Genomic DNA, 23,243 nt, shown 5'->3' with positions numbered 1-23,243 from the left:
GAAACACCGGCAACACTGGACAGAGAGGGGAGTGGTCATTATGGTCAGTTCAACCAATCAGAATAACCACTCCAGGCCAGCAGAGGAAAGCCCAACCAATAACGAGAGGCTCCAAAGGGCAACGGTCAAGCAGCATCCAGCCGCGGTGTGGGCAGAGAGCAGGTGCGGGGCCAGGTCTGGGTGGACAGTGGGTGCAGTGGGGGGGGGTGTTGGCGGTTGGTGAGTCTTGTTGTACGAATCAACATTCTCAGCAATCACTCTGATGAAGTCAAGTATTGCTCACAACTGCTGGACAAAAACCTAGAAGCTGCAGTAAGATGTTTGATGTCCGATAAAGTTCCAGAAATCTAAACTGTGGTGAAAGAGAAAAGGTTTGCACTGAATGGTTGTAGATGTGTGTAAAGGCGTTTTCTACTAAAATTAGTGCAAGTGGCTAAAATTGGTGTCACCATAACCACACCTGTGGATGACACTGCCCTAAAAAAAAATTTAACTTCTTTCTGACATGCAACTTATAAACTTCTGCCAAAGCCCAGCATCCAAAGGGATCCCTGCACTTCACAGGGACATTCAGGCAAGACCACAGTTAATTGCCCTTATGGCCCCATTTTCAAAACAGGTGCCAAAATGGTTGCTTTGCTTTTATAACAGCAATGTATCAGGATGTATAGAATGGAAAAAAGACAGAGACCCAGTGAGAGCACGAGACACACACACACACTAAGTGAGAGACACCCATATTTAGACAACTCCCTTCGAGTTCCATAGCAATGACCTGATCAAGGAGGGGCCAGATTGTTATCAGCTCAACTTTGCTCCAGGCCCCAGCTTACATCCCAGCAATGCCACAAATGATCAGCAGTCTCTCCACGCCTGGTTGGTATATTTTCTTAAAGGGGAGGTAGCAGGGCAGCTCACGAGAACAACTGGATTACTGTACAGTACACTGGATGAAGAGAGTCTCACCAGTGCAAGTAATAACAAGCTTAAAAAATACCTTTCACAACCTCAGGACGTCCCAAAGCACTTCACAGCTAATGAAGTACTTTTCAAGCGCAGTCACTGTTGTAATGTAGGAAACGCGGCAGCCAATTTATGCACAGCAAGATCCCACATACAGCAATGAGATAATGAACAGATCATTGTTTTAGTGACGTTGGTTGAAGGATAAATATTGACCAGGACACTGGGAAGAACTCCCCTGCTGTTCTTTGAAATAGTGCCGAGAGTTTTTTTACATCCAACTGAGGGGCCAGACAGGGTCTCGGTTTAACATCTCAGCTCCGACAGTGCAGTACTCTCTCGGTACTATGCTGAAGTATTGGCCTAGATTATGTGCTCAAGTCTCTGGAGTGGAACTTGAACCCACAACATTCTGACTCAGAGGCAAGAGTGCTACCATTAAGCCACAGCTAACACCACGAATTTGGTGAATGTATATAACATCTTTTAGTTTGTCCATAGTGAGCTGGTGTTGGGTTGTCCTGTAGCCTCAATACTCTGATGAGGCATTTTCAGAGATAAGCTGCAGAACTGCATGCTGGCTTTCAAGAGGCAGCAGTAATGCATCTTAATGCTGCACGTCCAAATTCAAGACAGGCAACTACTGCACAACTGGTTTTCTAGCTAGTTCTTGAAGTTTCCTGCAGTCAAATGTACAGAAAGCAGGTTACATGATTTATCTGAAGGTTACTGTAGTTCAGCTCGACTCCCAGCCATGGCTCAGCTCCAGTTTCCGAGTACACGGAAACTAAATCACGGCGTCACATGGATTATTTAGTGCATTGGAAACCAACGCAATACAGGGGAAAATGCACTTTAAGAGCATCACACAGGAAATGTATCATAGAATACTGATTCAGCACCTCAAACTGAACCCACCACTACCACTGAGACCTGGACCCAACAGGTCCTTCACATCAGCTCAAAATGCTCTCTCCAGGCAAACGCAAGTTGGGAAGGGCAAAATCTGTAACTGTGCTGCAGGGTGCTTCACACAGCTGAAGTGAGCATAGTGCAAAATTTTTCATGTACCCTCCAATACGCTTCACTGCAACCCTAATGATCAGAACCAGACAGTGGAAACTGCGTAATACATTCAACGTGTCCCGGCACTGTGATTTACCGAGTCTGAGTGACACAAACATTCCATTACAGTCGGGGGATTCAGTCAGGACTGGATTCAGCCTGGTTCAACCTGCATCGCAGTTACTTTCCAACATTGGAAATCACAAAAGGAACTATATTGCAGATGAGAAAACAAAAACAATCTGGCACTCCACTTTCTACAGCATTATTCAACTGGTCCTAGCAACACCTGAAACCATGGATACAGATCCCTTGGCTAGCGATTTCAAAACTGAAAGATCGAAATCAACAATGATTCCACCAATCAGTATTGCTCCTTTATTTGGTTGTAGTTCAACTTTGAACTGTTGGATCCAGACTGGGACTGTATAGGGGTAAAGGAGTGAGCTGAATGGAGATGATCTATTGGCCTCACCTGTTATAATTGCTGGGTCCATCCAGCTACTCCCACTCTCCCAGTTCAGGCTGGTGCTGTTGGCTGAGGTTGGTGCTGCATGGTTCACTGAAGAGCAGGAAGCAGCATTTGGTAGTCCCCCAAAATTGATGTTAATATTTGGTAACAGTGCCCGTAGACCATCCTGCCACTCTTTCACATTTAAACTTTCCACATTACTGCCGCTGTCTGAAAAAAATAAAATAAAATAAAAGGAAAAACAAAAATTAACTGGGCATTGCCAGATAAGATTTGGAATTTACTGGTCTTGACTCCATGCCACTTAAAGGGGTCTCACATATTCACTGGTCTGCTTGCATGCATTCAGCGGCCCTGTCTAGGTTGGGTTTGCACACACTCAAAGGTGGCATTTCCTTTCCTACTACTGGGAGAGTCTTCATACTCGCAGTTTCTCTGCTCACTAAAGCAACTGTTCCAATTTTGTACCATCAACCCCTTACTGGCCCAGTCACCAATTCAATGGTCTTAAGCCCATCTCCCATCCAGTCACCGAGCTCCACACGTTCCCTGGATCCCACCTCCCATCCATTTAACGAGGTCCATGAATTCCCTGGATCCCATCTCCATTGCAGTCACCGAGGTCCACGCACATTCCCTGGATCCCATCGCTATTCCAGTCACCGAGGTCCACGCACATTCCCTGGATCCCATCGCTATTCCAGTCTGAGGTCCATGCATATTCCCTGGATCGAGTCTCTATTCCTGTCACCGAGGTCCACACAGATTCCCTGGATCCTGTCTCCATTCCAGTCACCGACATCCACACAGATTCCCTGGATCCAGTCCCTATTCCAGTCACCAAGGTCCATGCACATTGCTCTGGCCCAGTGTGCATTCCAGCTACCAAAATCCGCACGCATTCACCAGTCCGACCTGATGCCCAACTATTAGGATCATTCCTCAACTCAATAAGATTTCTGTCTGCTTAACCAACATACATCTGCAGCTAATTCATGTGACAAAGCCGCAGGCAATATAAATTCGCCATATTTACAAGGCAAACTTTAAAAAGTCAAGGGGTTTCATGCTTCTGCATAAACTGCCAACTCTGCAGGTTTTAACATGCGTGTTCTACAAGATTAATTAAAATCAATTAACATCCAAACTTTCTCTATTAGGCCCCACCCCTCATTTGTTCAGAGTACAATTAGTTACTGTGCTCAGGAAAGGCAAAGCACAACTGAGGTCCACATTTTTTTTTTAAGATGAGGTAGAAAGTGTAGCTGAAAATAAGTTACTTGGGTAAGGGGTTAAACAAAAAGTTCCACTTGTTATGCACCTATTCCAACCACAACACATTAATTCAAATCAACGAGGCCCAATAATGAATGGGAAGTTCTGCCCACTGTTAGTATGTCCATTGAGTTCACATCACCTCTCATTCCCTTCTCCCTATCCCATGGAAGAGAGCATGCATGAAGAGTGCTTTGGAAATCCTACAAAAAGCAATCGAAAGTTTGATTTATTCAAATTATTTACAAAATTAGGGATGGCAGTCTCAACATCACACCACTACTGTTTTAATCCCATCTTGGTTTAGTAACTACAAGTTAATGGACATTGAGATTTTCATTCTCAATCTCTGCACAGCTCACCCACTCTACATACTTCCTCCCACAGGTTAGGACCTTAGCAGTTGATTGGGATGGGAGGAGGAGATCAGCCAAATTATACTGTTGCTGGTGGGGCACTTAATAGCCTGGTTCAAAATTGACAACCAAATTAAAATAGGTGGCCAATTCCCCTGGATAGGATCATCGGCCCCAATTTTGGACGCAGCCTGACCCTTTTGTTTACATGCTCCCTCTTAAGCTCCTTCTTGTAATCCATCTCTTGCATCACCTAATCACTACTTTCTTATTTACCTCGTCTTTTCTCCAGCCATTTTCAACCTTGGTGGCACCCTGCACCTGGAGCCTTGCTTTTTTAAACCAGAGTTCCTTTTTTTAAAAAAATGTAACAGTTGAGTTCGGAGGCAGGAAGATGAGACGAGCCCTCTAATAAAGCCACTAGTACATGGTTTTCAAAAACGGAGAATGCAATCCCCCCCACGTCCCAGAATTCCACATAATAAAAATGGACTTCAAGTTATTCATTCAGTCACTATAAACCGATGATCCTGATCATGATCTGGTTGCGAGTCAACGACGTAAGCAATTGGGTGGTCAGTTTGCTTAGCTGTAACAACCAATATCACACAAGTTATGCAAGGAGTCAGAGTAAACAATTTATTTTTAAAAACACACAGGATGTGATGATTACGAGAGCTTGGTCTAAAGTTCATCCTGTGTCACCAAACTTAACTTTGAAAGCACAAATAAAAAGTGAAAGTTGAACGGAATGGATTTTCAATAATTACACGTTTACAAAATGCTCTGCTGACGTTTACAACCAGCTCTCAGAAAAATTGATGTGCTGTAGGTCAGCCAACAGCCTCTTAAAATAATTGCTGCCTGTGCGCGCTCACATTTATACGCAGGCACCGAAGGTAATGCAGACCCAAACTGAAGCAAGGCTGCTGACATCGAGCACCCACATGATTGGACTAGAATGCAAAGGCCCCTTGCTGGGCAGCAAAACACGTACCTGGCTCACAGTCTTCCTCAGTCGGCCATGGTCTTATTAATTGAGAGGCACTTACCTAACCTGGTCAAAGGAGTATTCTTTGGAGCAATTTTCATATTATAACTACATAATACTGCTAAATATTCACAGCATTTCCCATCAAAACAGATATACTGTCACTGTTATTTACCACTCCAATCACCACAAATCTAGTGCAATCAAAATAAAACCTGCCTCTTTGGTGACCTCATTGACTGCCAATCCTGCCAGCCCACCAGTGCAAATGCTGGTAACCTCTGCTGTAGAATTCGCGCCAAACAGTAACGAACGGTGGACCGTGACCAGGCTCCAAGAGGTTGCACTGTGCAGAAAGGAATTGGATTTAAGGGGGGTTAGTTTAGGGAGTCGGCTGCAGTCATGTAGATTGCTCCTCGCTCGGAGAACCACACTGTAAATGACAATTTCACAAAGACAAGTTTGTTAGCTTGGCTCACTCTCACCCAGGTCAAAAAGGCTTTTGGTTCGAGCGCATTACCAGGAGTTCGAGCTCAATCTAGCAACAAGCAGCAACTTGTATTTATATGGAGCCTTTACGTTGAAAACAGCCAAGGCATTTCACCAGGAGGGACACGTGCTGAACAGTAGTAAGTGTCGTTTGGGAAGAGGAATAACAAGGCAAGGGATTTAAGGAAAGCTTCACAGAGTAGGACCGAGACGATAAAGGTTCAGACTCCAAAGGTGCAGCAAAGGGAGCATGGGATGGCCAGGATTGGCGGGCTGAAGAGTACAGGCTAGGACATAAGGTCGAAGGAGCCTGCAGAGGTACGGTGAGATTCTAAGTGAGGACAAGGATTTTGAATTCTATGCATTGGAGGAAAAAGGAAGCCATGTTGGTCAGTCTGGAGATGCTGGGCAAGTGGGACTTTGTGTCGTTAAGGATCTGGGCAGTTAAGTTGAGTTGGGGAGGCTGCCAGTTAATTGAAGTCTGGAGGTAATTGTGGACAAGGTAGTAGTAGTGGGGGTGAGGTAAAGAGGCAAGTGTCACGAGGGGGTACTCCAATGCTGATCAGATGCAGCGACAGCGGCTTTTTCTGGTGGCTCCAGTGGTCCTGTGGCAAGACAGTCTCCCAGTGCCCTGGCCAACATTGGTCCCTCGAGCAACACCATCAAAAAAAAAATTGACTGGTCATCCATCTCATTGCAGGCACAGAATGACCTGCCATGTTTGCCTACAGAATATTCATTCCACTGCCAAAAAAAATTATAATGTTTGGTCGGCATGATTAGGCACCATATAAAGGCAGAACTGCATTGAGAAGGTGGGTGTTGTATCATCATGGTTTAGTGGCAACACTCTTGCTTCAGAGTCAGAATCCAAGCCTTCTTTCAAGAGCTCAAGCCCCACTCCCAGATTGAGAACATATTCGAGGCTGACAGTGCAGTACTGAGGAAATGCTGCATTTTCGGAGGTGCTGTCTTTCATTTGAGACGTTATATAAATACAAGTTCTTTCTTTCTATATCCGACATAGATTATATTTACAATGAAACCTTTTCCCCTCTCTACCCCCCAAACATATCCCGTTTTCACCCGGATGTGCTGACTTGTGCTTATATATAGTTCCATGGGCACCATAAACAAACAATCTAAATGGCTATTTTTCACATGCAGGTAAATCTAGGCAGAGTGTTGGCAAGCTATTTGACTATGGGAGTATCACAGCTAAACTGGATCCTTGCTCACCCAACATCCACAGAAACACCATCCAGTTGGAGTCAGTGAACAGGAGAGAGAAGTGGGAACTAAAGCTGATTCTTCCTGTCACGAGCAAAGGGCACTGAGGCCAATTGTTGTACCTCAACTGCTGGCCAAGATCAGCTAACACGGCACAGACGGAACTGGACCTGGATCTCCTGTTTGAATAACTCAGCAATGTACCAGGCAGTGCATGTGGCAACAGGGCTTTCTGAAGGGGCAGGGAAGGGAGAATTTGCCATATTAATTGTCTTGAGCAGATGGTTGACACCGTGTGGAGCCTTTGAGTTATTTGTACCTCACAGTGAGCTCTAGTTTCAAACAGAATGATTTCTAACCCTGGAAAATCTGCTGCAAGAATTAAACATTCAATGAAGCATTTGTGGATGGAAAGGGTAAGGGTGCGTTATACTCAACTACTCGAGGATAGTTTTAAAAATTACACAATTACACACCACCTTTAACATAATAAAAGGTCAGGATATTCGAGTCTTTCCACCAAGCCAGTTAAAATATGGGGACAGGCCATACATGGAGCAGGCTTGTTACTGCACCACTGACTACTATTTTCCTGTTAGATTGGATGTTCCATTAAAAATCAATATTCATTTTAATTTTTTTTTAAAAAGTGAACTCAGACGAGATTTATTATGTCGTCACTGTGTGGATACATTAATATGCATCCAACTAAATGAATATAACAACTGTAATGACCAAATTAAATACAGGACTCCACAGACCCCAGTGCCAGTCTTGGGATCTTTTTCGGGGGGGGGGGGGGGGGGGGGGGGGGGGGGAGTTGTGGGGAGGTTCCTCTCAGCATGCCTGCTCTCCATCACCACCCTTGGGCCTTTTCTTAAGGCCCAACCAACACACAATATCTCTCATTCCACACAGTACTTCGAAAGATTATTAGGGAGACTTGAAAACCTAGGCATTTTGGATAATTCAATCTCTACTGACGGAGGAAATTCAGAGCCAGGAATTTGAAACACCCCGCGTATGCTTTAATCAAGAGCTACTGATCTGCGCGCACACAGCAATTCTTGGGGTCCGAGCTAAAACAGCGTTGTTTTGAACAGAGCTCTGTGGGTGGGGGACAGCACCTGCGAGCAGTCCTCCACCAGTACACATTCCAAAGCTCTTCAATGGCAGCGCTGCAATGGTTTGAGGTGTTGAGAAATCATGGAATGGACCGAACACGCTACCCATGAAACGCAAATGACAGAGACACTGCTGCTGAACCTTCAGCTACAAGCAAATGGGCTCTCACGAACCTCATCCAGCCCTGGAATTCACTTCATCTACGACCATGGGCACTTTGTAAAACAGAGCCCAAGCCCTTTTTGCTTTACACCAAAGTGGGATAAAATCAGTTCAAAACAATGGTCATGGGGAGCTTGTGTATATTTATCATGGCCGCCTCCTGTGCTGTACCTGCTATTCGGCCCATCGTGCCTGTGCCGGCCCTTTGAAAGAGCTATCCAATTAGTCACATTGCCCTGCTCTTTCCCTATAGCCCTGTAATTTTTTCCCCTTAAAGTATTTATCCAATTCCCCTTTGAAAGCCACGACTGAATCTGCTTCCCTCACCCTTTCAGGCAGCGCATTCCAGATCATTACAACTCACTGCATTAAAAAAAAAGTTCTCATGTCACCTCTGGCTCTTTTGCCAGTCACCTTAAATCTGTGTCTTCTGGTTACTGACCCTTCTGCCACTGGAAACAGTTTCTCCTTATTTACTCTGGTCAAAGCCGTTCATGATTTTGAACACTTATCAAATCTCCCCTTAACCTTCTCTGTTCTAAGGAGAACAACCCCAGCTTCTCTAGTCTCTTCACATAACTGAAGTCCTTCATCCCTGGTACCATTCTAGAAAGTCTCTTTTGCACCCTCTCTAAAGCTTCCTTCCTAAAGTGTGGTGCCCAGAATTGATCAATACTTCAGCTGAGGCCCAACTCGTATTTTAATGAAGGTTTAGCATAACTTCCTTGCTTTTGCACAAAACAGGCCAATTTAAATGCAGGTGAGCTATCCCACTGCCTTTCACATTCTGCTCTTGTAACATGGTTTGGGCCGCAGAGGTAAATGTAGTTCAGTAATGCTTGAAGTGTACTTCAAAATGAACAGTTCTGAAGTCTCCTGTTCTAAACGGCTTCAAAATGAGTCTAATCCCACTGGACAGATGCAGGTAAATGCTTACATAATGTGCGGTAATGTCCTCAAAATCTTTGGGCTTTCTACTACCCTTCAAGCAATGAAAAAAATTATTTGAAAGGGAGACAAGATTTTGATGAGAAGCACGACAGGCAGGCTAGCAGATCCCCATGTACAATCTTACTTACCTTTTAGTCAATTGGCTGAAGTACTTGAGTGCCAACCAAAGCAATTTGCTGAACTATTGAGTAGCAGTATCTTGGCTTTGCTTGGGTGACCGGGTCAAAAGGTGGCTGTAGAAATATGTGCTGCAGAATTACAGCTTTCCAGCTCTTCAACCCCACTCCAATAAGCATAATATTACAGTATTGGAGACCTAACTTGCATAACAAAAGCCATAAGTTCCATAAAGGATGGAGTCAGGTGTGGTGGGAAGGCAGCCCATAAGATATGATGAGACAGAGACGCTGGATGGAGTGTGCTCAATGGGCAAAATGGCCTTTTCCCAGTCTTCAAACCCACCACTGAAATTTAAACAATGTATGCATTATACGAAGAGAGAATTTAGAAATTATGCAGACTACAACAGATATTGTGGACACTACAAACACCTGTCACAGGCAAAGTATCACACAGCATTAATAGGTTCTAAGTATTGTCTTATTACATGAGGGGCCCCTCACACACAACTATGGGGCTGGTTTGAACAATGTAAAGAAGCCAAATCTGTGTCTCCAGAAAGAGGGATTTTAATATCTTCATACTTTTTGTATCAATCTCCACTCTTATCCAAAAGAAAATACATGCAGTAATTCTTCCTCACAACCCAAAATACTCAAGTCCTCAAACGTACTAACACAGGAAATGATGGCTGGAACCAACATAGAAGTTATCTCCTTTTGCTCCAAACAGTGTGGTCTAACCCAAACAGATACTGGAACCCAGTCAAAAGCAACAAAGGGGATTCTCCCAACACCATTCAAGTTTCTTTCCAGAGAACCTCCTCTTCCCAGTTTACAACAACTTGCATTTATATAGTGCCTTTAACGTAGTAAGTGACCCAAAGCACTTCACAGGAGCAATCATCAAACAAAATTTGACACCAAGACACAAAAATATTAGGACAGTTGACCAAACGCTTGGTCAAAGAGGTAGGTTTTAAGGAGCGGCTTAAAGGAGGAGAGAGAGGTAGAGAGACGGAGGGGAATTCCAGAGCTTCGGGCCAAGGTAGCTGAAAGCACAGCCGCCAACGATGGAGTGATTAAAATCGGGGATGTGCAAGAGGCAAGAACTGGAGGAACGCAGAGATCTCAGGGCTGTAGAAGGTTACAGAGATAGGGAAGGGTGAGGCCATGGAGGGATTTGAAAACAAGGATGAGAATTTTAAAATCAAGGTGTTCCCGGACCGGGAGCCAATGTGGTCAGCGAGCACAGGGGTGATGGGTGAATGCGGCTTGGTGTGAGTTAGGAATCGGGCAGCAGAGTGTTGGATGAGCACAAGTTTATGGAGGGTGGAAGCTGGGAGAAGAGAGCAATGGAATGATCAAGTCTAGAGGTAACAAAGGCATGGATGAGGATTTCAGCAGCAGATGAGCTGAGGCAGGGGCAGAGACACATGATGTTACCTACAAAAGCAAAGCCATTATCAGACTGACTGTTGCGAGTTCATAACCAAGGCCACTCTTGAACCACATTTCAGTTTGAAAATGGTGATTGAATGCTGTTCAGGTCTGACATAAGCACAGATCACTCAGCCATTCTAAATAATGCTGGTAACTGAGCACAGAAACAATGTCAAAAGACCACTCAGTACAATGGCAGCATTAAGACAACAGCTTGAGTCATTCCATTGCAAGAGCTGGCAATACTGTACCAGCCCACTTTGGCACTGATGCCGAGGAATTTTACAACCCCATTATTTGGCCCAATTCCTAGATGCAGTTCTCCCACGTCAGCTGCCAGTTATATATCACTTATATTCTAGAATTACCAGTTGTGGCGAGACGACCTCAGCAGTCTTTATGGAGGGGTGCAAGAGCACTTAATCATTTGGATCCTCCAGCAGAAATATTCACATCAGGTCCATTTGAACTGTGGAAAACACCTGGCATCACAATTCTAAATTAGTGTCCTACCAAACTCACAAGGTGTCTTCAGAGATCACTGTAAGCTGTATAAATCTATTCATCGCTGCACTCTGATAATGCATATGTATGGGGTAGCAGGAGGCAACGTCCAAAGAGGGAAGGAAGACCAGAACGGACAGTTGTTTCTGGTAACTGTAAACTGGGGTCCAAAATGGTGCATCTGCATCGTACCCCCGGGTGCCAGGGTGAGCCCCTTTTAAAGGAGGGAGTGTTCAGCCGGAAATCATGGTTTGTGTCTGAAACAAGAGTAGGATTCAGCTCCTGAAAAAAAAAAGTTTCAGGAGATCGGAGGCAGACCGAGAAGCAGGACTTTAAGAGGCTGTAATCTCAGGATTATTACCAGTGTCGCACGTGAGCCATTACAGGAGCAGCCAGATTTAGGATGCAAATGCTTGGTTAGAGACGGGATGTAGGAGGGAAGGACTCAAATTCCTGAGGCAATGGAACCAGTTTTGGGGCAGGAATAAGTTTCAAACTTTCAAACCGGACGGGTTGCACCTCAACAGGGCCGGGACCAATATCCTTGTGGGGAGGTATGCTGGTGCTATTGGGGAGCGTTTAAACTAACTTGGCAGGAGATTGGGAACCTGAGTGTAGATTCAGATGGGGCAGAAGCAGAACTGGAGATAGAAGGCAGAAAATTACTAAGTGACTTAGAAAGGGAGAGGAAACAAAGGTTAGAAAATAAACAGCAAGGGAGTTTTGCAATGCTTAAAAAGGTATATAACTCAATGCAAGGATAGTGAAGGGGATTAAAAGAGGGTGATGGCAATTTTAGTTGAAGAAACAATTACAGCTGGGTGGTGATGGGGGGGGAGGAAATTATATGCTAGAAGGATCATCAAATGAAGCCAAATGGGTTGAGCTAAGGAACAAAAAAAGGGGCAGTCACACTACTGGGAGTGTACTATAGACCCCCAGAGGGAAATAGAAGAGCAAATAGGTAGGCAAATTTGAGAATTGCAAGAACAATAGGGGATTTTAACTACTCTAATATAACTGGGACACCAACGGAGAAGGGTATATAGGGTGCAAAATTCTTAAATTGCATTCAGGAGAACTTTTTTTTTTAAAGCCAGTACATAGCAAGCCCAACGAGAGGGGGCAATTCTGGATTTGGTTTTAGGAAATGAGGCTGGGCAGGTGGAAGGAGTATCAGTGGGAGAGCATTTTGGTGGTAGTGATCATAATTCAGTTAGATTTAGCATGGTTATGGAAATGGAGAAATATAGAACAGGAGTCAATTGGGGAAAAGGCCAATTTTACTAAGCTAAGAAGTGATTAAGCAAATATGGACTGGAAACAGCTACTTGAAAGTAAATCAATGTCAGAGCAGTGGGAGGCCTTCAAGGGGAAGATTCAAGGGGTGTAGAGTAAACAAGTTCCCAAGGGTGGGGCTGCCAAATCTAGAGCCAGTTGCTAAATCTGGATGTCAAGGAGCATACAGGGTAGGATAAGGCAGAAAAGGAAAGCTAATGTCAGACACCAATAACTCAATACTACAGAAAGCCTAGAGGAGTATAAAAAGTGCAGGAGTGAAATTAAAAAGGAAATTAGGAAAGCAAAGAGGGCAAGAAAAAATATTGGCAAGTAAAATCAAGGAAAACCCAAAGGTGTTTTATAAATACATAAAGTGCAAGAGGATAACTAAGGAAAGAGTAGGGCCTATTAGAGACCAAAAAGGTAACCTGTGTGTGGAGGCGGAAAGTATTGGTATGGTTCTTAATGAATACTTTGCGTCTGTCTTTATAAAAGAGAGGGACGATACAGACATTGTAGTTAAAGAGGAGTGTGAAATATTGGATGGGATAAACTTAGTGAGAGGGGAAGTATTAAGGGGATTAGCATCTTTGAAAGTAGATAAATCAACAGGGCCGGATGAAATGTATCCCAGGCTATTAAAAGAAGCAAGGAAGGAAATAGCGGAGGCTCTGACCATCATTTTCCAATCCTCACTGGATACAGGCATGGGGCCGGAGAATTGGAGGACTGCTAACGTTGTACCATTGTTTAAGAAGGGAGCGAGGGATTAGATCGAGTAATTCCAGGCCAGTCAGTCTAATCTCGGTGGTGGGCAAATTACTGGAATCAATTCTGAGGGACAAGATAAACCGTCATTTAGAAAGGCACGGGTTAATCAAGGACAGTCAGCATGGATTTGTTAAGGGAAGGTTGTGTCTGACTAACTTGATTGAATTTTTTGAGCAAGTAACAAGGAGGACCAATGAGGGTATTTGATGTAGTGTACACGGATTTTAGCAAGGCTTTCGACAAGATCCCACGTGGCAGACTGGTCAAAAATTAAAAGCCCATGGGATCCAAGGGAAAGTGGCTAGTTGGATCCAAAATTGGCTCAGTGGCAGGAAGCAAAGGGTAATGGTCGACGGGTGTTTTTGTGACTGGAAGGCTGTTTCCAGTGAGGTTCCGCAGGCCTCAGTACTAGGTCCCTTGCTTTTTGTAATATATATTCATGATTTGCACTTAAATGCAGGGGGTATGATTAAGAAGTTTGCAGATGATACAAAATTTGGCCGTGTGGTTGATAGTGAGGAGGAAAGCTGTAGACTGCAGGAAGATATCAATGGACCAGTCAGGTGGGCAGAAAAGTGGCGAATGGAATTCAATCCAGAGAAGTGTGAAATAATGCATTTGGGGAGGGCAAACAAGGCAAGGGAGTACACAATAAATGGGAGGATAGTGAGAGGTATAGAGGAAGTGAGGGACCTAGGAGTGCATGTCCACAGATCCCTGAAGGTAGCAGGACAGGTAGATAAAGTGGTTAAGATGACATATGGAATACTTTCCTTTATTAGCTGAGGCATAGAATATAAGAGCAGAGAGGTTATGCTGGAACTGTATAAAACACTGGTTAGCCACAGCTTGAGTACTGTGTACAGTTCTGGTCACATTACAGGAAGGATGTAATTACACGAGAGAGGGTAGAGGAGATTTACGAGGAAAATTTTAGTTATGAGGAATGATTGGATAGGCTGGGGTTGTTCTCACTGGAACAGAGAAGGCTGAAGGGTGATTTAATTGAGGTGTACAAAATTATGAGGGGCCTAGATAGAGTGGATCAGAAGGACTTATTTCCTTTAGCAGAGAGGTCAATAACCAGGGGACATAGATTTAAACTGATTGGTAGAAGGATTAAGGGGGAGCTGAGGAAAATTTTTTTAACCAGAGGGTGGTTGGGGTCTGGAACTCACTGCCTGAAAGGGTGGTAGAGGCAGAAACCCTCAACTCATTTAAAAAGTTCTTGGATGTGCTCCTGAAGTGCCGTGACCTACAGGGCTACAGACCAAGAGCTGGAAAGTGGGATTAGGCTGGGTGGCTCATTTTTGGCCGGCGCGGACACATTGGGCCAAATGGCCTCCTTCTGTGGTGCAAATTTTCTATGATTCTATGAAAAGGGAAGCACTTTGCGATCTTTTATCTGCACCCCTGGGACCTATCTGCTTTTCTTCCACTACATATCTGGGCCACGGCCCATACTTCCCTCTCCCTCTGATTCTGCTGCAACTACTTACACCTCCTCTCGACCCATCTTTTGTTTCTATACTTGTCCCACTGTCACCTCCTTTTGCTTTGCTCCATCATCCCTTTTGTCATTTAATCACTCCTGCCCTATCACAGACCTCTCCCTTTTGTTCTATCCCTGCCCCCCTTTTCCCCGTCTCTGCAATTGCTTAAACGCTGTTCATCTCTAACTTCTTCCAGTTCTGATGAAAAGTCATCAACCTCAAATATTAACACTCTTTCTCTCGCCACAGATGCTGCCTGACCTGCTGAGTGTTTGCCCGCATTTTCTGTTCATATCAGTGATTGTCAAATGCCTTTTTGAAAATTGAAATAAACTAAGTTCTTTACGACAGGCTAGGAAGAGAGTTTAAGGCTCATGGAATAGTTGACCAATTGTGTAAATGGATTGAGAACTGGCTTGGAAACAGGAGACAAAGTATGGTGATAAACGGAAAGAGCTGTGCCCGGAGAAAAGTAGCCAGTGGAGTTCAAATTGCTCCGCTTTGACAGCCCAGCCATTTACAATATTTTCGAATGATATGGAACAGGATGTCGTTAATAGTATTAAATTTGCAGATGACACAAAGCATGGTGGGAAGTTAATGAGCAGAAAGATCGACAATCTTTAGAGAGGCTTGGGACTAATTATGTAGATAGGCTGAAATGTGACAGATGGATTTTAATGTTTATACACAGGTAACAGTAAACATCTGTGTAAGATGAAAGTGTCCTGTTTTGCTATAGGCCATTTTAAAAGCAGGGCGAGGGCTCCCAGGGGCACAATCAAGGGTGTGACACCATTAAAAATTCCTAAACATAAAAGGGATTTTCATTCAAATTCTACAGAAATGCAGTTCAGCATGCTTTCAGATCACTCTGGTGACATATAGTTCAAATGACACCTTTCAGATGTGTTTCTTTTTGTTCTGCTGTATTTTCTATTTAATAGGACATCAGAAACACTCAAAAATCACTGAACAAAAAACAGTGAATGGGGATGATGGAGAAGACAAACCAATAAGAGTGTCACAAGCAGCAGACAGAGATTTAAACATCATAGTGCCCCACTGTGAAAACCTGTCCCGATATTTTGTGTAAACAGGTTGTGCCCTCACTAGTCACTGAAGGTGGTCGAGTGCCCTGGGTCCTGTTGACAGCAGAAGTTACTAATAGAGATTCAACCACAGTCACCATGTAATACAGATGCACAAATCGAGGGAACCTGCAGCCCACAAGGGGAATTTTGCGGCTGCCTAGCAGACTTAGTGATGTCCTTCTATAACTGGACCCCAACAGCTAGCATGGAAACACATGGTACAGCAACACGCCGACTTGGACACAGTGAGAACACGCCGAGCTGGCGTCAGGCACATAACTTAAGGCAATGAGGCAAAATGCAAGTGGGTGCCACCCTTCCTGTCCACGTGCCACCCTCCATCTCCTCCCCCCCCCCCCCCCCCAACCCCGTTCAGAGAACATTTCGTATGCAATCAAAGGCTTATGAAAATGACTCGATCTGTACCTTTGCAGCCTGACTGTTAAGAGGTGTGCAACGAAGGGCTACAGACTCCCGTTAAAGCCGTTTGCAACACCCAGCTAGCAACTTCCCACTGTGCAATTTGAAACATCATTCCCTGAACATTTTCTCCTACGTGTTTTCTAGTAGCAGTTTAGCTCGCTCCACTTCACACCAGTGAACTGAGACGAGGCAACGAGAAGAGTAAAAGTAAAATTACGCAACGTGCAAGATCCCACAATACAGCAAGACGTGTTATCCTACATGGATTCACACTTTTCAACTTTGCAATTTGGGTGCTTCCCCAGAGGGGAAGGCAGAAGACAGGGATAAATCTGAACAAGCGTCACTGTAGCCCGGTATTGCTCACGTCCCAGCAGCCAATTACAGAAGGAAGGTTAGGATTCCTTGGCCAGGCAGGATCCATTACTTAGGCTGCACTTTAAAAGGGAGTTAAAAATGTGATTACCATTTAAAAATAAAAACAACGCTCATAAAACAAAACGTGAAGCGTTGAGAAAAAGATTTTGAAGGCAGCTTTGAATGGATTTATATTGGATGCTTTACAAAGCTGGGCTGTATGCAAGTTCAGAATTCCTAAAATTTTCTATCGGTAAATAATTTTATCAGTAGCTTTCCATCCCTTCTGTGTTCCCAGCTCATTCTTCAGCACAGACAAGTCAAAGCTGGATTCCCACATACCAAATAAACCTGAAAATTATTCCCTACCGTTGCCAAACACTGGTTCAGTGCTTGAGTGTATCGACAAACTTGTATCTTTAATACTGAAATTAAGGGAACCCATGAACCTACACAATTATTTATACAAGTCTAATTACAACTGGAAGGGGTTAACAATTGAAGCCTTCTGAAAATATATATAGTTTGTGATGCTTCATGACATATCTGAAGGAGCAAACACCAGCAGCCAGTATAAATCAAGGTTTGTACAGTGTGCACACACACCAACACTATCAGTGCCACTGAGCAATCCGACAGCTACTGCATACAATTAGCTAAATCACAAGCTGTGTGTGAAAGAGTTTTTTTTTAATACATATTCCTCAAAGCAGAAGAAAAATCTGATTTTCCCACATCTGCATCTGGTAAAAGGAACGGAATTGCAAGATATTCCTGCATTCATTGTTTTGGGGAGAGAGAGAAAAGAGCTGAATGAGTGAGTATGCACAAGAGTATGGAAAAGCACACATTTGGGCAGGAGACCACAGCTGCGCATCAATTCATTAGAGAGCTGTCAGTGTGGCGAGCACAAACAATAGTCTTGCAGAAAGTGCAAGCCATTGATACATCTCAATAGGTAACAGCAATAATGTACCAACAAACCTTTCAGACTACACTGGGATAGCTCTGGAAGTGGGAGAAATCTGCAAGAGCCCAGCACTCTCAGACATCACACTGAAAGTGTCCCACCACCCTCTTTGTATTCAGTGCACCTGCTGACACAAGGGAAACAATGGCTCATTCAGCAATTGTATAGGCCGGTCCGGAGATAGATTGGCTAACGACTGTGAGCCTTAGAAATCTACAATTATCTCAGTAATTTGTATATGGAATCATGAGAATGATTTTTTCCATGCATGCAGCAGATACAGGAGAAATGGGGCACAATCTTTGGTCACTGATGACCTGACTGCATCACTGAAATTGTTCAATGGCATCACTAACATCTTGCATGATTTGTCTGGACAGATTGGGTAACTAACTGTCTAGAAATATCTTGATCTGGACAAGTTTAATAATGCAAGCTGGTCACCGGGCTTATTCAGCATAGCAGGACTGGCATGCTATGGGAAAAGCTGCACTTAAGCTAATATACTTTAATCTAATGCCAATACGTTTCTTGAGATACCCTTGACACAAACTGATCTCATCACGAGTGACATTCATGTTCCCACCAGTACTTGGTCCCAGTGTTGTACAGCTGAAAAGCTCTCTCCGAACAATCCCAAGTTTGGAAGGATAAATTGTACTGCTGACTATTTGTACAGGTCTAAGATCTCACCCTGGAATCCAAGATATACTCTATATTTGCATAATAAAACTGTATCTGTTGCAGCTGTGCTTTCCAGACACAAGAAAAGCCTTTCTTGAAAGTTTCCGTTTCAGTCAATACATCCAGTGTTCACATTGTAAGACTAGAACTGCTGATAATCACCAGCACGCATCCCACTCACAACTTCACTGGCTCTGCTCAGCCAGTTCCAAAAATCTGCAGTTGTACTGGCGCTGGTACTCCTTGACTCCTGTGCTCAACAGCCCGAGTGCCCTGCAGTTCAACACCAATTTAACTTGTTTCACACAGTTCAGCAATGACACTACACAGAGGATATCTTAAAATGTCACACGAGTAATACTCAGATAGGCAAGGCATCCAATTCCTTGAAGCATTCACTCACGAAAAAAAAGAACATTTTTTTCTTATAACCTAAATTGCTTCAAAAGTGGCAGCCATTTGATGAGCGCACTCATTATTTCTTCAATCGGCCCAGGCCCACCTGAAAATCTTGGTGGGAGACATGGAATAAAGCTATTCTTGAGAAAAAGTACACAAGTTCTGCACAAGTGACTCCTGTGGAGCTCCCAAAATGGCCTAGTGGGTAAGGCATTATATTATGATAGACATAACATTAGGTCCCAGCTTTGACCCCCCAGTCTGTGCTGAGTTAGCTGATCTCCATCCTCTAGCCCTGGCCTTGGTTCCTGAGCACTACCCAGTGACACCTGATGGAAAATGCGCTCATGTGAACATCAGTAAGAATGAGACAGGAGGACAGGCTTGGCTCCATCACCCTCCATGGTTAATGGCCTGCTGACACTCACTGAACTCTCAGTGTGAAGAATAATCACTTGGGTAATTATTCCAATTATTGGAGGGCTAGCAGTGTCTGCGGAACTGAACCCTAGCGAGAGTCAGTGCCCTTGGGGATGGGAAAAAATGGAAAGGACCAACTGCTGCAACTTTTGCCAAGAATCACCCTGACTGTCGCACAATTTCCTCTCCAAGAAATCATATGGCCTCTGTTCAGTGTCAGGTGAACTGCAGAGCACTGCTTTCGATCCTATCACTGAGACAGTACATACTGTACCTGCATTTTTTTTTTGAGAGAAAATTAACAGCACAATTTCCAGCAAGTGTTTCTCCTCCATCCCTGAAGTCCAGCTGCTGTTCAGACTGCGTGCAGGAAGTGCAACTAACATGTATTTAAAGGCGTTCTCATTGGTTACACATTAAATTCATGCTCACCAGGGGCCACCAGCAACCCAGAGCCAGGAGTACCAGTTGACAACACTTCAGGAAAAGTATTTTGAGGGACCCAATACCTTTGGTATCCTATTCATTCTTACATATAATCCACAGCTTAAAAAGGGACATATTGCCTAACACCAGGGTGCTGTGATGAAGGCTGTCTGATGAACCATCACTTCATCCATTACTAGGGGTGCTAGCAAATGAGTGTCCATTGAAAAGCAAAAGTCCCAAGATTGGAAAGAGGTCAGAACACTTGATCAATCTGGAAATAATGATTAGGTGACAAGAAACCTTGGCTTTAATAAAAACTTGTAGGAGAAAGGGAAGGAAGACCGATTTGAGGAACAAGCTCTGCTGTATATTGCATCAAACTGCAACATGGCCTGTGTGTGGTCTCCAAGCTGCATATTGCAAACTGCACCATTGTTCGATGCTGTATGTTGCATCAAGCTGAACCATCACCCGTGTGTCGTCCCCATGCCCTATACTGTGAACTGCACCATCGCCCATGTGTCGTCTCCATGCCGTATATTGTGAACTGTACCATCGCCCGTGTGTTGACTCCATGCCATGTATTGCAAACGGCACCATTGCCTGTGTTGTCTCCATGCTGCATATCGAAACTGCGTCATTGCACGTGTTGTCTCCAAGCTGTATTTCGCAAACTGCACCGTTGCCTGTGTGTTGACTCGATACTGTATATTGCATCAAATTACACCATTGCCCATGTGTTATCTCGATCACATAGGATGGCTCCACTTTCCAAACCAAATATAAGTTTTCCAAACACAATCATGAAGATGTTGTCCCTTCAATTCTGAAGGTTAAAATGTGCTACACTGCATCAACTCTGAACAACCAGGAAGATTTAACATAATCTAGGTATTTTGGTTTGAAACAAAAACAAGTCACCACTTCACTGGGGCAGTGAACAAAGAAAAACACAAGCCATATCATGGAGCGATCAATAACACCCAAGGGAATATCAGGCTGCAACCTCTCCTGTATCCTTAGTCTTTTGCGTAAGAGATTCTGGCAAAAGGTTTTTGACATGAAGTAACTCGAAACTCCAAGTATATGAAGAAAATGAAACTGCAAATCTGGAACCAAATTGGAAAATGCTGGGAATACACAGGAGGTCCATTAGCACCCGTAAAGAGAAAAGTAGGGTTAATGTTTTGGGTGTAATCCTTCAGCGGGACACTAGGTTCTTTAAAACATTAACCAGTCTTTCTCCTTCACACAGGCAGACTGGATATGTTTTTACACTTGTGTTGCGGACTCAAACTCTGGAAGGGGTCAGGAATGAGGAAAGCTCAGCCCAGATACCTTTTAAAAACAAACGACTGTGCTCGGTTTTCCCTTCTTGCCCTTTGGCCTGGACATCTTTCTGTGTATGCAGAGTGCTACAGAAATGGAAGCACCTTTAAGTTAGAAAAATATCCAAAGGGGCTTCAGAGAGGCTTAAGGCAATTGGAACAATGAGCCAAAGATTAGGAAGGGGTGACCAAAAGCCTGGTCAAAGAGGTGGGTATTAAAGAGGACTTTGAGGAGGAGGGGTTTAGGTGGGCAATTTCAGAGGATGGAGTCCAGGTGCCTGAAGACATGGCTGCCAATGGTGGGGGGGGTGCACAAGACAGAGGAATGGAGAGTACAGGGAGGGGTTGGGGTGGGATGCAAGGCTGGAGAGTAGGGTACAGAGATAGGAAAAGATGAGGCCATGGAAGGAATTTAAACACTAAGAGGAGAATTTTAACTTTAGGGCATCGAGGGATCAGGAATCAATGTAGATCAGCGAGGTCAGGGCTGATGAGCAACTAGGACTTGGTGTGCTATCGGGTACAAGCTGTACAGACCAGGTTTGATCTCTGATCTGTGCTCAGTTAGATGATTTGCAGGGATCGGGATAAGACTGGAGATGAGAACTGCAATTGATCCTAGGGATCAGGGTGAGACTCGAGCCGAGAACTACAATTGATCCTAGGGACCGGAGGGAGGCTGGAGGTAAGCACTACAATTGATCTCTGGGACCAGAGGGAGGCTGGAGGTGAGCACTACAATTAATCCCAGGGATGGGGGGATATTGGAGGAGCGCAGAAAAAAAGCCAAGCAGGGTTTCCAATCATTATTCAGTGCCTTGTGCTGAAACATCAGTGTGCACACGGGCTCAGCCAAGATGTCTCCATGCTCACCCACAATTAATGCCTAGCTCTGCGAGGTATTGAAGAGACCAGCAAATTATGGAGTGACACTGCAGCACGAGGCAAGACCATCAGGAGACCAAGGGAGAAAATGGTACTTAAAAAAACTTCCCTTAATTAGTACTTTTTGTTCATTAACATGCAAACATAAAACAGTTTAGTAATTCCCAACATGTTTAAAGACTTATTACTTGTCTAATTCTGCTTTGCAAGCTTCAAAAATCATGAGGCAATGTTGTTGGTCACACTGAAGCAATCTGTACGTGGTTCAAAGGAGAATATTGTGAAAAGCAGAGAGTGGGGAGAGGTGGAGTGATGACTTCAGCTTTAGTGAGAAGTCACCTCAGAGACATGGGTAGAATTTTAAATTATGGATATAAAAATAGAGTTTAAGCTGGATCAGGGCAACAGACAAAAGACCAAGGCCGTACTCTGTTCCTTACAAGAAATTAAAAGGCTCAAAGGGCTGCAAGCTGCAAAATTCTGAATGGCAGATAATCTTCACAGGAAGTGCAAGCTGTCACAATGCCTCTGGAAAAATGACAGTTCAAAACGCACCAACAGACGTATTAGAGTACACTGGGACAGCTGCGGAAGAGGAAATCATGCACAAAAGACAGATACTGCTGAAGGTGTCCCAGTGATAGCTGGATGCTTTCTGTTCACCGCTGACATCAGAAAACTGATGGCTCTTTTGGAGATGTCACAGGTTGGCCCAGGGACCAGTGATACAGGCCCTTAAAATCAAGTGATTTCAGTGCAGCAATTGTAGTTGCAGATTCAAATGGGAATGCTTTCCTCCCTGGCACAGAGCACACACACACACAAGGGGAGGTGCCCAGTGTTTGTTGGTTTCCTCCCCATAAGAAGACCTTCCAGTCCAGAGAGGACAACACCACAAGCTGTGCCAAGTAGTGAACTAGAAAGACTATAAATCTCAGCCTGCGTCACAGTGGGACATTATAGCTGGCCTCAGCACCCCATGGCTATGCGGAGGGAAAAAAAAAAATCAACCAGGGTTCTCAGCTATCCAGTGATTCTTGTTGACAAGTGCCGAGTGTAAATGTCAAGTGGCAGCAGGATGGAGTTTGGCTGAGATACCCTGAAGGTCAAGGAGCCTGCAGGCATTCACTGTCCAGGCTCACACAAAGAATGGGCACCTGAGAGAGGCACCAGAGGGTTACCAGCACACACAAACGTGACCCAGCAAGAGTCTGCGGTTTCAGGGCAGGAGAGGAGAAAACAGGACCAACAAACATGAATGCTACAACATTAACACCAGAGGGCACCCACAGAACGGTAGTCAGCAGAGTCAATGCCTTCCAGGGTCGGGGTGGGGGGGGGGGGGGGGGGTGGGGGAAGTACGATGGACATAAGTCACTGTGCCACTGTGTGTTGAGAATCTCACTGTAGAGTGTTCAGCCCCTACAGGGTTGTTAAAAGCCAGATTCATGGTCAGTAGAGAAACTGAGTGTCTCAATCTTCACCATTGAGCTAATTATTTTCAGAAAGAAATTTTGCACTTTCATATTCTCAACATGCTATCTCTAACTGTAACATCCTGATG

General features: G+C 44.3%; 1 protein-coding gene across 6 annotated transcripts in view; it reads right to left on the bottom strand.

Annotated features, from left to right (window-relative positions):
* Window positions 1-23,243, bottom strand: part of LOC137334877 (CCR4-NOT transcription complex subunit 4-like) — a 124,480-nt gene that overhangs the window by 21,882 nt on the left and 79,355 nt on the right. For 4 of the 6 annotated variants that reach the window (XM_067999927.1, XM_067999926.1, XM_067999925.1 and 1 more), the window contains one exon: window positions 2,504-2,710. The exons of the other annotated variants lie outside the window; for them this stretch is intronic. In XM_067999927.1, the coding sequence (XP_067856028.1) occupies window positions 2,504-2,710 (207 nt within the window). The remainder of the gene's footprint in view (window positions 1-2,503; window positions 2,711-23,243) is intronic. 6 annotated transcript variants of the gene reach the window in all.

Source organism: Heptranchias perlo, chromosome 18, assembly GCF_035084215.1.
Source record: "Heptranchias perlo isolate sHepPer1 chromosome 18, sHepPer1.hap1, whole genome shotgun sequence".
Classification (NCBI taxonomy): Eukaryota; Metazoa; Chordata; class Chondrichthyes; order Hexanchiformes; family Hexanchidae; genus Heptranchias; species Heptranchias perlo.
This window is presented reverse-complemented; position numbering and strand designations above follow the sequence as displayed.